This window comes from Rhynchophorus ferrugineus, unplaced genomic scaffold (genome assembly GCF_030347505.1).
Source record: "Rhynchophorus ferrugineus isolate W39M unplaced genomic scaffold, kcgeb_rfMv2 rfM5, whole genome shotgun sequence".
Lineage (NCBI taxonomy): Eukaryota > Metazoa > Arthropoda > Insecta > Coleoptera > Curculionidae > Rhynchophorus > Rhynchophorus ferrugineus.
Genome location: NW_027472584.1, coordinates 5,165,462 through 5,180,734, shown reverse-complemented (window position 1 = coordinate 5,180,734; position 15,273 = coordinate 5,165,462). Strand labels below are relative to the sequence as shown.

The 15,273-nt window shown below is 31.2% G+C and overlaps 1 protein-coding gene across 1 annotated transcript; it reads left to right on the top strand.

Moving 5' to 3' along the window:
- Window positions 1-7,909: 7,909 nt before the first annotated feature.
- Window positions 7,910-8,962, top strand: LOC143197584 (non-structural maintenance of chromosomes element 3 homolog). Its single transcript, XM_076406124.1, has 4 exons — window positions 7,910-8,174; window positions 8,232-8,447; window positions 8,505-8,719; window positions 8,774-8,962. Exons 2-4 carry the CDS (start codon window positions 8,300-8,302, stop codon window positions 8,882-8,884), a joined length of 474 nt encoding a protein of 157 aa, XP_076262239.1. The 5' UTR covers window positions 7,910-8,174; window positions 8,232-8,299; the 3' UTR covers window positions 8,885-8,962.
- The last annotated feature ends 6,311 nt before the right edge of the window (window positions 8,963-15,273 follow it).

The window sequence follows — 15,273 nt, the reverse complement described above, 5'->3', positions numbered from 1 at the left end:
ATATAAAGTTTATTTGTATACAAAAATTGTATCTTCTTAACTAATACAATATAAATAAAAAGATATAGGAAAATGTTAAATCTCATTGGTCCTTACATTGCGTTGTAAGCTGGGCCGCGACCTCCTTCTGGGACCACCCAGTTATTCTGGCTGGGGTCCTTGATGTTGCACGTCTTACGGTGGATGGCCCTCTCCAGAATCGAGTGGCACAAACTCATACACACCAGCGGGACAATAACAATCTTCGAGTCCGTCGAAGATGCCTAAGTTTCGTTTGACAGGATTTTGCGAGTTTAAAGTGTTGCATAACATAATTTGTGTTATACACTATATGTACGCTTTTAGTTGACTTTAAAAGATTCCAGTTGTATTTTGATGACATTTGGGTGATTATTTTATGAACTTTTAAACAATTCATTAATAAAAAAAACTTATTTTTGTGTAATGCTCTAATTTTTCATTAGGTACAATCCTTTTAACTAACTTTCGGCAAGGTAATAAAACCCGTGGCAAAGCTACTACTAAGCATCCTCCAGGAAAAGTGAGATTGGGGATACTGTGAAAACTGCCGGTGCCCTGGTGAGATCCTATTGCCGTCTTCGAAGTGATGCTTTATGAACGGATGGTGTTTGAACCTGCGAAGAAACGAACATTACCGCATTACCGATCTTTGGATATTCAGTTCTTTTGGAATTCCTTGTACGGGCTCAGGTACAGATTGATGTAATCCAAACCCGACGGCGATCAGGGATACCTCGTCGTTAAATGATACAGAAAGGATCCTCCGTAGGTGTTCTTATCCAAGGGCCAGCCGATGGTGTGCTCCGCGCATCCGGTTTATGTTTGAATCATTCGTCGCGATATCTTTAACGCTCCCGTCATCGTTGTACAGGACTTCGGAAGGTGCATAACCCGGGCCCACTGCCTCAGCTTGCTCTCCCAACCACTGAATAACGTGTCCCAGCGGGACGATATAGTTCCCGTGATTAAACATCGGAGTTCCTGACGAAATATCATTTATTCAATATATAAATCGATTTAAGACAAAGAATCCAACCTGGCAGGGCTGGTACCGGAATCCTACCGGTGCTAGTTAATAGACCGAACTTATCCTCCGTTAGGGGAGTGTTCAGAGGCGCGCCCTTCTCTTTCCAGTCCCATTTATGGGGCCTTCTCGACGATGATTACCTAAAAATCTATGTTCCGTATAGACCACCGATCAAGTGTGCTATGACTTCGATTCCACCGACCCTGATTTTCTTCCCTTCCGCGTCCAACAGTTGTTTGGCTCGTATAGTCGCGCTTATTCCAGTTGCACCATCGCCGACTATCAGAATATCAGTTTACATCTAGAATGTGTAATTTAAGAAAAATTAATCCTTTCAAGGTAAGTAATAATTTTAGCATGACATGTCAGACAGAAATTGTGAAGAATATATATTATAAATTTAAATAGTGTAGATACTTAAAGTGGTAGAAAAAAATAGTGTTTTAAGCTGGGCATATATTTTTTCAGACTATTGAAGAAGAATTAACAGACTGTAACAGGAATAAAGCCAAAGCCAAATCTCTTTGAAACAATTTTTTTGTTTTAATACGGACAAATTCTATGCATATTTATAATCAGACTTATAGACAGACAGGTAAAATAATAAAAATGATATCAATAAAATAATTGGTTATATAATGTTTAATTCATAATAATATATATTGTACAATTTTCTTAATATGTCACTCAAATTACCAATATTAATCTACGGGATAACGATGTCTTCTTTTCTTACTTAAATGGTAGTTGTTAAAAATAGAACCTTTTTTATTTATTATTATAGCAATAATATAGAATAAATTATGCTTTAATGAAAAAACAGCTGAATCATAGTGCATTTTATATTAAAATTACCTTTCCATCTTGGATCTTCTTCTCTTGGATGAATGAAATATAGTGTGTTATCTTAGAAAATTGATCCGAATATATTCCTATTTAACCCAACTGCTGGACTAGAAAATATGATTAGTTATATTTAAGAGTTCAAAGGTTACTTCACAATATACTATAAATAAAATAAAGCTCCAGACAATAATTGTATCATTACATATAATCATTTTAAGCTATAAAATTTAAAATATCTTATAAAATTTATTTTCGACAAATTAATTAAATATTCCGAATTAAAATGAAATTTTAGATATTTTCAACGAATTCCCTAAATGCAAACTCATTTTCTTTTATTTTAACAGGGAATTGTATAATTAAAGGTAACAGAAATACCTTACTCAAAAAATCAAAGTCCAACTCAGAGGTTCAAACAAAATATATCAAAATAAACTGAGCTCAGTGCAATTTTTATTTATTAACCTTTGCCAACAAAGTAACTTATATCTATAAATGTAATTTTATGAAAATCGGTCTTATAACATAAATATAATACTAAATAACACATAAAGTCACAGTTCAGAATCCTTTTTCTCATCTTCTATGTTGATTGTCTCCTATATATCAATCTTGGAATAATTCTATGTCCAAAATATTACTACAATATTAAATAAGTGTATTTTCATCTGTAATAAGATTGTGGGAAAATAAAAATGATACGGCAAGACCGATTGTTTAGAAACAGACATTTGACAAGATTGTAGAAATTTGTTTTTTGGGTTGCCGAGCGAATTTAAACCAAATAAAATTACCTGACATCTGTGGAATTTTCGAAAAATTTATCTAGTAATCCTAGTTAATAGAGCACATTCAATCCATATTTAGCTACTAGGTCACGAGAATTTTTGATATTTACGCCTTCACCCAAGCACATCTAAATAATAATGTAAGGAAAAAGGCTTTAAAAAACTCTGTATCAATAATTTCTTACAAAAGCTTATATTGTTCCCAATCATAAGACTGCGTAGTGTTGTTCATTCTCAAGGAACTCAGTATATTGTACTTCTAAGTTTAAAAGGTGACCTAATTTTAAGATTTGTTGGAATTGGCATCATCCTGAAAATAGACTATAAAAATACACTTGATATCATAAAAACTAATTTAAATTACCTCTGACATGCCTTGTACTTTACCAATAAGACCGTTGTCAAAATCTACCACATTGTCAAACATTCTATCAATCATATCGAAAATAGTCTACAATTTTGTTTTCCTATTTTTATTTTTGGACTTTGTTGGTTGCTGGAGAGGAGTTTTAGAGTTTTCTTGCTGTTTGTGTGTTTACCCTTCAATCTCAGGAATATTCACTAAACCAGGTAACATTTTCAGAAGCGATCCTTTTTCGATCTTCCTGATCCAGCGACTTCTAAATCATCAACCGTGCATTTTGTTGTAAATGATTTCTTATGGGCTGGCCCAGACTATCTCCAAGTTAACCTCCAAATTACGTTTTTGAGCAGCTTCATACACAATAAAAATGGGTAATTTTATCATTTGATTTTGTTCTTTGCAATTACCTGAAATAAAGGTAAGTTATCTAATCATCATTTTCTATAATAAATTGTCTACCCATTGCTTCAAATGAGAACTCCTCCTTGTTTTGTTAATATAATTTAGAGCTTGCAATGCAGCTTCATTACGAGCATTTTTTATCGTTTGCGCCTCTCCATAAAATTTGACGTCGTTGACGTTAAAATGGACTTTGAAAGGTCCCTTCGTGTCAGAATCATTTCTTCTAACATGAAGAGTATCATTAAAATGAACCGTGTCATTCATTTTATGCAAATAAGATTTTTTCTCTGAAATGTCTGGTGATGCAGTCTTGCCTTCTATTTGTTCCTAAAAGGCACCTTATTTATATGTCTATATTTAACTAAACAATATTGAATACCAAAATATCATTAATTATAGAGTATTGTACAGACATCCTTACCTTTAATGCTAAATTGTTTAGTAAAGCTACAGGTGTTTCTTCAGGTTCCTTTCACTCTTTTTGATCTTCAAAGAATGATGTTGATATTCTGTATTTTTCAGAGCCCTCTGTGCAGCTTTCCTTTGAGCATTCTTCAAGCTTTTACCATCCACTGCTTAATTTTCATTTCCTAAATAGAAAGCGATGGTAAAAACTGTATTGTGCAGAGGTCAATGAAATTTTTGATATATAATTGCATCTAATAATTTCACATTAATATACCTCTTCGTTAATTAATTCATATGAAAATGTAATATCATTACATTCAGCAATTCGTGACTAGAACTTAATGCGGATTTGTCTTCTGCTGGTTCACTAGTCAAACCTAAAACTCGGTTTGTTTCTGGCACAGAGGGATTATTTTTCCACGTTTCCGAATAAAGATACCACGATGAGGTATCTATTATTCTTCAAAGTTAAAAGCGTCCCAGATATAGATCCTTTTATACCAGTGAATTAACTATAAACATTGCTATTTACCAACAATAGAGTCCCTGTCGCCAAAAATATTTTTATATCATTTAATAACAATCCATAACTTAAGCTTAACAAGGAAAATAATAGTAGTATACAATTAAAGCAAATCATACTCAAATAATATAAAGAGAAAACATATATAACCGGGGAAACACACTAGAACTAACCTTAACATAATAATATAGAGCTGTAGGGGGTAAAAAAAATTTCGATATTCTTGATAAAAACTATCGATATTATTAGTAAAAATATAGATAATTTTGGCTAATCTATTGATTTGGTTTATATTGGTTTATTTTTTTTAATACCGTAGTTATTGCACTAAAGATTTCGGTATTTTTTTTCCTCCCATATATTGATTTTTTAAAATTATTTTCTATCGATATGTTTTCTGGCCGCGGACATATTTAAAAATATCAATTAACATATTAAAATACAATAAAATATTTGTGGGGTATTATTCCATTTCATAGAAAAATTCCATTCTTTTTTACAGATCCACAGAACATTCAAATATAAAAGTAATACTACTTCGTTTAAAATTAAATTATAAATTGCATGTTATTGCATGTAATTATTATAATACTATACAGTAATTTTTTTTTCTTGTCTTTTTTAAAGTTAGTTTATTATTAAGCCTATTGACTGGCGAGTTATTATTAAGCCTATTGACTTAGAAATTATCCCAGAAGACATCCCGTCTTACCCAGCCTGGTTACTGGCGTGACTGGGATCATTTTCCTTGTCGGATTTTGTACTCTTACCTAAGGGCATTCACAAACATCACAAATTTACTTACATGCCCCAGCAGAATTCGAACTCGCGACTATCGCAACAGGGGGACCATCCTGTCGCCTTTACTACTGCGGCAACTAAGCCAGCTATTAAATCGTTTATCATGAAAAAATATTTTATAAAATAAATAAACTTTTTTATAACTATTAATTTGTGATATGTATGGTTGCAGAATGTATGAGCAAATTTAAAAAATTCCCTTATTTCTCATATGATTTATCTACCAAATACTTAATTATAATGAATCAAAAATTATGGATAAATGATACAGGGTTTTGTAGAAGGGTCGGGGTCAGGATATAATGAGTCAAGTAATAAGGGGTCAAGTTAATGGTAGGTTTTATCAGGATAAACGATATAAATGTGCATGTATTTTGATTTTGTTGATTTGACATTTAGCATGATTTTTTTATTATTGAAATTCACGCCATTTCCTTTAGCTTGTAGGATTGGTTGCATATATCACTTTAATTCTCAACTCCCCACTCTAAACGTTTTTTCCGCTCTATTCTAGGTTTTATTTGAATTAAATATTGGGTTTATTTTGTGTTATGTCAGTTCTATTGCTGCTTTTTAACGTTATTATTCGGTTTCTTTAATAATAACAGGATAACAGTGCATTTAATTTGATTTGTGCTTTTAATGTGAAGATTTATGGTTTTTATATGAAAAAAATCAAAATACCGTGGGGTAAGGTAATGCTCTAAAACTGATTTTGTTTATAATGTATTTTTAATGTGCAGAAATGGTTGATGGTGAACTGAAATCTTGATTCTTGATGTATTGAAACATTTTCGTACCACCGATCAAATCACCTTCAGAGACAGTAGTGTTGTATATTTTAATTGTTATGATAATATTTTACGTATATCAAATTACTAGAAGAAATTAAACTAAAAGTTTTTAATATACGAACAGTTTTTACTTCATTGAATATTCCATATTTATGTTTATTATATAAAAGGGAAGAATAAGAATATATATGTATATTTGCTTTTAGGTGCGCTGATTGTTATTCTACAATTTTAAAAATAATCTCACTTATGACGCCTTTGTTATAATGTATAAATTTTAAATTTTTCAATACTTAGGTTTTATTAAATGGAATTTGAAAATGGTTAGTAAGTGTTAGCTCATGATATATTTTGCGTATACTTTAATATGCAGACGTAAATTACTTCAATGATTATTATAAATCAAATATATTTTCGGGCATATATTGAAGATATTTTTAAGACAAATGTTAGTAACATCATTTTTAAATTACTCACTTAACTTTATTATGGGAGAAACATGATTAACTTAAAAAATAGTGGTCGAATCGACTGTTTTTATTCGATAGTTACCAACACTAATTCAATTTTAGTTGGGGCAGTAAGGAAATGCACTTTTTTATTAGAACATAATTAGCGTTGGGAACTATGGCTAATCAGTCGCTAGTTTCGGTTCGACTGATTGTATTACTTTTTACTATCGATTGTTTTTGAGTCGTGTACTTTTAGTTACTATTTTCGGTTCTACTAGTTTCATTCGACTGCTTTTTAACGTTCTGACTCTGTCGTCCTAGGCGCGACCTTGACAAAAATGTATACCGAATTTATGCTTTCCTAGATTTATATATAATATATTTAGTTTTATGATTTTTTTGGTAGTTTGCTTCTAAATAAAAATATATTGTATATTAATATAGCAACACTTTGGAACGATATTTTTCAAGATTGTTAATGTAATAGGGTAAAAAATTAAAATTGTGAATGACAAATAAGTAATAGGTAATATTTCTTTTGATTGACTTTTTGGTGTGTATCTAACACCCTCGGTTTTTGTTAGAAAATATTTCTGTCCGATAATAAATAAAGCATTAATTTTATTTTAAAAAGCTCTAGTAGTTATTGTGCGATCATTTTTAATTCATGGTTATTGTAATACATGTTATATATCACATAGTAATACATGTTTAGTTTAAGTTGTATTGTATTGTTTATATTTATTTAGTATATTGTTTAAAAATAGCAATTCATCTCAGAACATTCAAATATAAAAGTAACTCCACTTCCTTTAAAATGTAAGTATTATAGATATATTAATAGTATTCAGTAATGTTTTTCTTTTTCTTTTTTAAAGTTAGTACGTGAAGGAATACGTCTCGCGTATACTAAGGTTGTAAAATATAAGCAAATATTAAATTAATTGCTCCAAGCAATTATATCCGTCCTTTCCTCTCTTACAATTTATATAGGAAAGGGATCGAACATACTCGTCTGACATTAAGAATTAAAATAAAAAGCCAAGCCGTGCATTAGATTTTGCATATTTTGTAGTGGTTAGTAGGCATGTTGGCCACAAAAAATATCGATATGTCGAAGGAAAAAATATATATATTTTTTGCAATAAGTATAAGATATATCGATATTTTACAAAAAAATGTATGTATATTTTTAATTGAAAATAAACGTAGTCAAATATTAGCCTAAAAAATATTTTTTTCTAAAACTCTTAAGGAATAACGGTATTTTTGATAAACCATTAAAATTAAGTACCAGAATTCACTAAACGTTTAAAAGTAAGTTCCGATTTGAAAGTTTTTTTTAATTGTACTTAATCTTCTGAAATTATATCATCTAAAAAATATCGATATATCGACAAAAAAATATCGATATTTTTTCTGCATCCCTAGCGGCTAGTTATTTAAATTTTTGTGTTGATAGTGCTGTATGGAGATAGCTGATACACGATTTTAAAGTTCTTCAAGTCGTAAAAATGTCGAAGAAGCGAAGATCAGTTAGCGGGTCTCAAAAAACCAAATCACAGACTGATCCAGACGTACCGGATCAAAATACAGAAAATATAATCAATGATGTAGTCAGGTACATTATTCTTAAAGCTGACGAAAATTCATTTTATACCAGATCCGAATTAAATCAAAATGTAATTCACAAAAAGGGCCAATGCGTGGATAGTGTTATACAACAAGCAATTAAGGTTCTGGAAAATGTTGGTATTATTATTGTTATATGGATGTTGTTGATATTGTTTTGCATACATTTTTAGGTATATGGTTACACACTTACTGAATATGATGATGTAAAAATGAAAAAAAAATTTATTTTTTAATTAGTATGTTGCCTCCTGTAAATTATTCCGATGAAGAGGAAGAATGTGTTTCTAGTTATGAAACTGGTTCAAATGTACCAAATGCTGCTCACAAGATACTGACTCTATTAATTTTATCCCATATATTTATGACAAACGCGCCAGTATCAGACAGTGAGCTCTACGATACCATTCCTTTATTGTTTTTATATTGTTGATTTATTATTTCAGAATCCCTTTATAGTTTCCTGAAGTCCTTGGATATTGATGTAGAAGTTGAGCATCCATTTTTCGGTAAAGTCAAAGAATATATAAGAGAAACCTTGATAAAGAATTATTACCTTCACTGTGAGTTTGATGAGAAAACGAAAATACAAACTTTCCAATGGGGGATTCGAGCTGAAATTGAAATCTCAAAGATGAAGGTTTTACAGTTCGTGTGTGAGGTAACTATTTCAGTTGACTTATAAGCACATTGTCAGGTTATTATTGATTTACAGATGTATGGAAATAAGCAACCAAAAGACTGGCCAGAACATTACAGAGCGGCCGAGAATCAGTTCAAAGAAAGAGAAGAGCTAAAGGAAGAAACAAGGGATGAATCAAGCTAGTCACCGATACTGGTAGAACTACAATATAAAGTTTATTTGTATACAAAAATTGTATCTTCTTAACTAATACAATATAAATAAAAAGATATAGGAAAATGTTAAATCTCATTGGTCCTTACATTGCGTTGTAAGCTGGGCCGCGACCTCCTTCTGGGACCACCCAGTTATTCTGGCTGGGGTCCTTGATGTTGCACGTCTTACGGTGGATGGCCCTCTCCAGAATCGAGTGGCACAAACTCATACACACCAGCGGGACAACAACAATCTTCGAGTCCGTCGAAGATGCCTAAGTTTCGTTTGACAGGATTTTGCGAGTTTAAAGTGTTGCATAACATAATTTGTGTTATACACTATATGTACGCTTTTAGTTGACTTTAAAAGATTCCAGTTGTGTTTTGATGACATTTGGGTGATTATTTTATGAACTTTTAAACAATTCATTAATAAAAAAAACTTATTTTTGTGTAATGCTCTAATTTTTCATTAGGTACAATCCTTTTAACTAACTTTCGGCAAGGTAATAAAACCCGTGGCAAAGCTACTACTAAGCATCCTCCAGGAAAAGTGAGATTGGGGATACTGTGAAAACTGCCGGTGCCCTGGTGAGATCCTATTGCCGTCTTCGAAGTGATGCTTTATGAACGGATGGTGTTTGAACCTGCGAAGAAACGAACATTACCGCATTACCGATCTTTGGATATTCAGTTCTTTTGGAATTCCTTGTACGGGCTCAGGTACAGATTGATGTAATCCAAACCCGACGGCGATCAGGGATACCTCGTCGTTAAATGATACAGAAAGGATCCTCCGTAGGTGTTCTTATCCAAGGGCCAGCCGATGGTGTGCTCCGCGCATCCGGTTTATGTTTGAATCATTCGTCGCGATATCTTTAACGCTCCCGTCATCGTTGTACAGGACTTCGGAAGGTGCATAACCCGGGCCCACTGCCTCAGCTTGCTCTCCCAACCACTGAATAACGTGTCCCAGCGGGACGATATAGTTCCCGTGATTAAACATCGGAGTTCCTGACGAAATATCATTTATTCAATATATAAATCGATTTAAGACAAAGAATCCAACCTGGCAGGGCTGGTACCGGAATCCTACCGGTGCTAGTTAATAGACCGAACTTATCCTCCGTTAGGAGAGTGTTCAGAGGCGCGCCCTTCTCTTTCCAGTCCCATTTATGGGGCCTTCTCGACGATGATTACCTAAAAATCTATGTTCCGTATAGACCACCGATCAAGTGTGCTATGACTTCGATTCCACCGACCCTGATTTTCTTCCCTTCCGCGTCCAACAGTTGTTTGGCTCGTATAGTCGCGCTTATTCCAGTTGCACCATCGCCGACTATCAGAATATCAGTTTACATCTAGAATGTGTAATTTAAGAAAAATTAATCCTTTCAAGGTAAGTAATAATTTTAGCATGACATGTCAGACAGAAATTGTGAAGAATATATATTATAAATTTAAATAGTGTAGATACTTAAAGTGGTAGAAAAAAATAGTGTTTTAAGATGGGCATATATTTTTTCAGACTATTGAAGAAGAATTAACAGACTGTAACAGGAATAAAGCCAAAGCCAAGTCTCTTTGAAACAATTTTTTTGTTTTAATACGGACAAATTCTATGCATATTTATAATCAGACTTATAGACAGACAGGTAAAATAATAAAAATGATATCAATAAAATAATTGGTTATATAATGTTTAATTCATAATAATATATATTGTACAATTTTCTTAATATGTCACTCAAATTACCAATATTAATCTACGGGATAACGATGTCTTCTTTTCTTACTTAAATGGTAGTTGTTAAAAATAGAACCTTTTTTATTTATTATTATAGCAATAATATAGAATAAATTATGCTTTAATGAAAAAACAGCTGAATCATAGTGCATTTTATATTAAAATTACCTTTCCATCTTGGATCTTCTTCTCTTGGATGAATGAAATATAGTGTGTTATCTTAGAAAATTGATCCGAATATATTCCTATTTAACCCAACTGCTGGACTAGAAAATATGATTAGTTATATTTAAGAGTTCAAAGGTTACTTCACAATATACTATAAATAAAATAAAGCTCCAGACAATAATTGTATCATTACATATGATCATTTTAAGCTATAAAATTTAAAATATCTTATAAAATTTATTTTCGACAAATTAATTAAATATTCCGAATTAAAATGAAATTTTAGATATTTTCAACGAATTCCCTAAATGCAAACTCATTTTCTTTTACTTTAACAAGGAATTGTATAATTAAAGGTAACAGAAATACCTTACTCAGAAAATCAAATTCCAACTCAGAGGTTCAAACAAAATATATCAAAATAAACTGAGCTCAGTGCAATTTTTATTTATTAACCTTTGCCAACAAAGTAACTTATATCTATAAATGTAATTTTATGAAAATCGGTCTTATAACATAAATATAATACTAAATAACACATAAAGTCACAGTTCAGAATCCTTTTTCTCATCTTCTATGTTGATTGTCTCCTATATATCAATCTTGGAATAATTCTATGTCCAAAATATTACTACAATATTAAATAAGTGTATTTTCATCTGTAATAAGATTGTGGGAAAATAAAAATGATACGGCAAGACCGATTGTTTAGAAACAGACATTTGACAAGATTGTAGAAATTTGTTTTTTGGGTTGCCGAGCGAATTTAAACCAAATAAAATTACCTGACATCTGTGGATTTTTCGAAAAATTTATCTAGTAATCCTAGTTAATAGACCACATTCAATCCATATTTAGCTACTAGGTCACGAGAATTTTTGATATTTACGCCTTCACCCAGGCACATCTAAATAATAATGTATGGAAAAAGGTTTTAAAAAACTCTGTATCAATAATTACTTACAAAAGCTTATATTGTTCCCAATCAGAAGACTGCGTAGTATTGTTCATTCTCAAGGAACTCAGTATACTGTACTTCTAAGTTTAAAAGGTGACCTAATTTTAAGATTTGTTGGAATTGGCATCATCCTGAAAATAGACTATAAAAATACACTTGATATCATAAAAACTAATTTAAATTACCTCTGACGTGCCTTGTACTTTACCAATAAGACCGTTGTCAAAATCTACCACATTGTCAAACATTCTATCAATCATATCGAAAATAGTCTACAATTTTGTTTTTCTATTATTATTTTTGGACTTTGTTGGTTGCTGGAGAGGAGTTTTAGAGTTTTCTTGCTGTTTGTGTGTTTACCCTTCAATCTCAGGAATATTCACTAAACCAGGTAACATTTTCAGAAGCGATCCTTTTTCGATCTTCCTGATCCAGCGACTTCTAAATCATCAACCGTGCATTTTGTTGTAAATGATTTCTTATGGGCTGGCCCAGACTATCTCCAAGTTAACCTCCAAATTACGTTTTTGAGCAGCTTCATACACAATAAAAATGGGTAATTTTATCATTTGATTTTGTTCTTTGCAATTACCTGAAATAAAGGTAAGTTATCTAATCATCATTTTCTATAATAAATTGTCTACCCATTGCTTCAAATGAGAACTCCTCCTTGTTTTGTTAATATAATTTAGAGCTTGCAATGCAGCTTCATTACGAGCATTTTTTATCGTTTGCGCCTCTCCATAAAATTTGACGTCGTTGACGTTAAAATGGACTTTGAAAGGTCCCTTCGTGTCAGAATCATTTCTTCTAACATGAAGAGTATCATTAAAATGAACCGTGTCATTCATTTTATGCAAATAAGATTTTTTCTCTGAAATGTCTGGTGATGCAGTCTTGCCTTCTATTTGTTCCTAAAAGGCACCTTATTTATATGTCTATATTTAACTAAACAATATTGAATACCAAAATATCATTAATTATAGAGTATTGTACAGACATCCTTACCTTTAATGCTAAATTGTTTAGTAAAGCTACAGGTGTTTCTTCAGGTTCTTTTCACTCTTTTTGATCTTCAAAGAATGATGTTGATATTCTGTATTTTTCAGAGCCCTCTGTGCAGCTTTCCTTTGAGCATTCTTCAAGCTTTTATCATCCACTGCTTAATTTTCATTTCCTAAATAGAAAGCGATGGTAAAAACTGTATTGTGCAGAGGTCAATGAAATTTTTGATATATAATTGCATCTAATAATTTCACATTAATATACCTCTTCGTTAATTAATTCATATGAAAATGTAATATCATTACATTCAGCAATTCGTGACTAGAACTTAATGCGGATTTGTCTTCTGCTGGTTCACTAGTCAAACCTAAAACTCGGTTTGTTTCTGGCACAGAGGGATTATTTTTCCACGTTTCCGAATAAAGATACCACGATGAGGTATCTATTATTCTTCAAAGTTAAAAGCGTCCCAGATATAGATCCTTTTATACCAGTGAATTAACTATAAACATTGCTATTTACCAACAATAGAGTCCCTGTCGCCAAAAATATTTTTATATCATTTAATAACAATCCATAACTTAAGCTTAACAAGGAAAATAATAGTAGTATACAATTAAAGCAAATCATACTCAAATAATATAAAGAGAAAACATATATAACCGGGGAAACACACTAGAACTAACCTTAACATAATAATATAGAGCTGTAGGGGGTAAAAAAAATTTCGACATTCTTGATAAAAACTATCGATATTATTAGTAAAAATATAGATAATTTTGGCTAATCTATTGATTTGGTTTATATTGGTTTATTTTTTTTAATACCGTAGTTATTGCACTAAAGATTTCGGTATTTTTTTTCCTCCCATATATTGATTTTTTTCAATTATTTTCTATCGATATGTTTTCTGGCCGCGGACATATTTAAAAATATCAATTAACATATTAAAATACAATAAAATATTTGTGGGGTATTATTCCATTTCATAGAAAAATTCCATTCGTTTTTACAGATCCACAGAACATTCAAATATAAAAGTAATACTACTTCGTTTAAAATTAAATTATAAATTGCATGTTATTGCATGTAATTATTATAATACTATACAGTAATTTTTTTTTCTTGTCTTTTTTAAAGTTAGTTTATTATTAAGCCTATTGACTGGCGAGTTATTATTAAGCCTATTGACTTAGAAATTATCCCAGAAGACATCCCGTCTTACCCAGCCTGGTTACTGGCGTGACTGGGATCATTTTCCTTGTCGGATTTTGTACTCTTATCTAAGGGCATTCACAAACATCACAAATTTACTTACATGCCCCATCAGAATTCGAACTCGCGACTATCGCAACAGGGGGACCATCCTGTCGCCTTTACTACTGCGGCAACTAAGCCAGCTATTAAATCGTTTATCATGAAAAAATATTTTATAAAATAAATAAACTTTTTTATAACTATTAATTTGTGATATGTATGGTTGCAGAATGTATGAGCAAATTTAAAAAATTCCCTTATTTCTCATATGATTTATCTACCAAATACTTCATTATAATGAATCAAAAATTATGGATAAATGATACAGGGTTTTGTAGAAGGGTCGGGGTCAGGATATAATGAGTCAAGTAATAAGGGGTCAAGTTAATGGTAGGTTTTATCAGGATAAACGATATAAATGTGCATGTATTTTGATTTTGTTGATTTGACATTTAGCATGATTTTTTTATTATTGAAATTCACGCCATTTCCTTTAGCTTGTAGGATTGGTTGCATATATCACTTTAATTCTCAACTCCCCACTCTAAACGTTTTTTCCGCTCTATTCTAGGTTTTATTTGAATTAAATATTGGGTTTATTTTGTGTTATGTCAGTTCTATTGCTGCTTTTTAACGTTATTATTCAGTTTCTTTAATAATAACAGGATAACAGTGCATTTAATTTGATTTGTGCTTTTAATGTGAAGATTTATGGTTTTTATATGAAAAAAATCAAAATACCGTGGGGTAAGGTAATGCTCTAAAACTGATTTTGTTTATAATGTATTTTTAATATGCAGGAATGGTTGATGGTGAACTGAAATCTTGATTCTTGATGTATTGAAACATTTTCGTACCACCGATCAAATCACCTTCAGAGACAGTAGTGTTGTATATTTTAATTGTTATGATAATATTTTACGTATATCAAATTACTAGAAGAAATTAAACTAAAAGTTTTTAATATACGAACAGTTTTTACTTCATTGAATATTCCATATTTATGTTTATTATATAAAAGGGAAGAATAAGAATATATATGTATATTTGCTTTTAGGTGCGCTGATTGTTATTCTACAATTTTAAAAATAATCTCACTTATGACGCCTTTGTTATAATGTATAAATTTTAAATTTTTCAATACTTAGGTTTTATTAAATGGAATTTGAAAATGGTTAGTAAGTGTTAGCTCATGATATATTTTGCGTATACTTTAATATGCAGACGTAAATTACTTCAATGA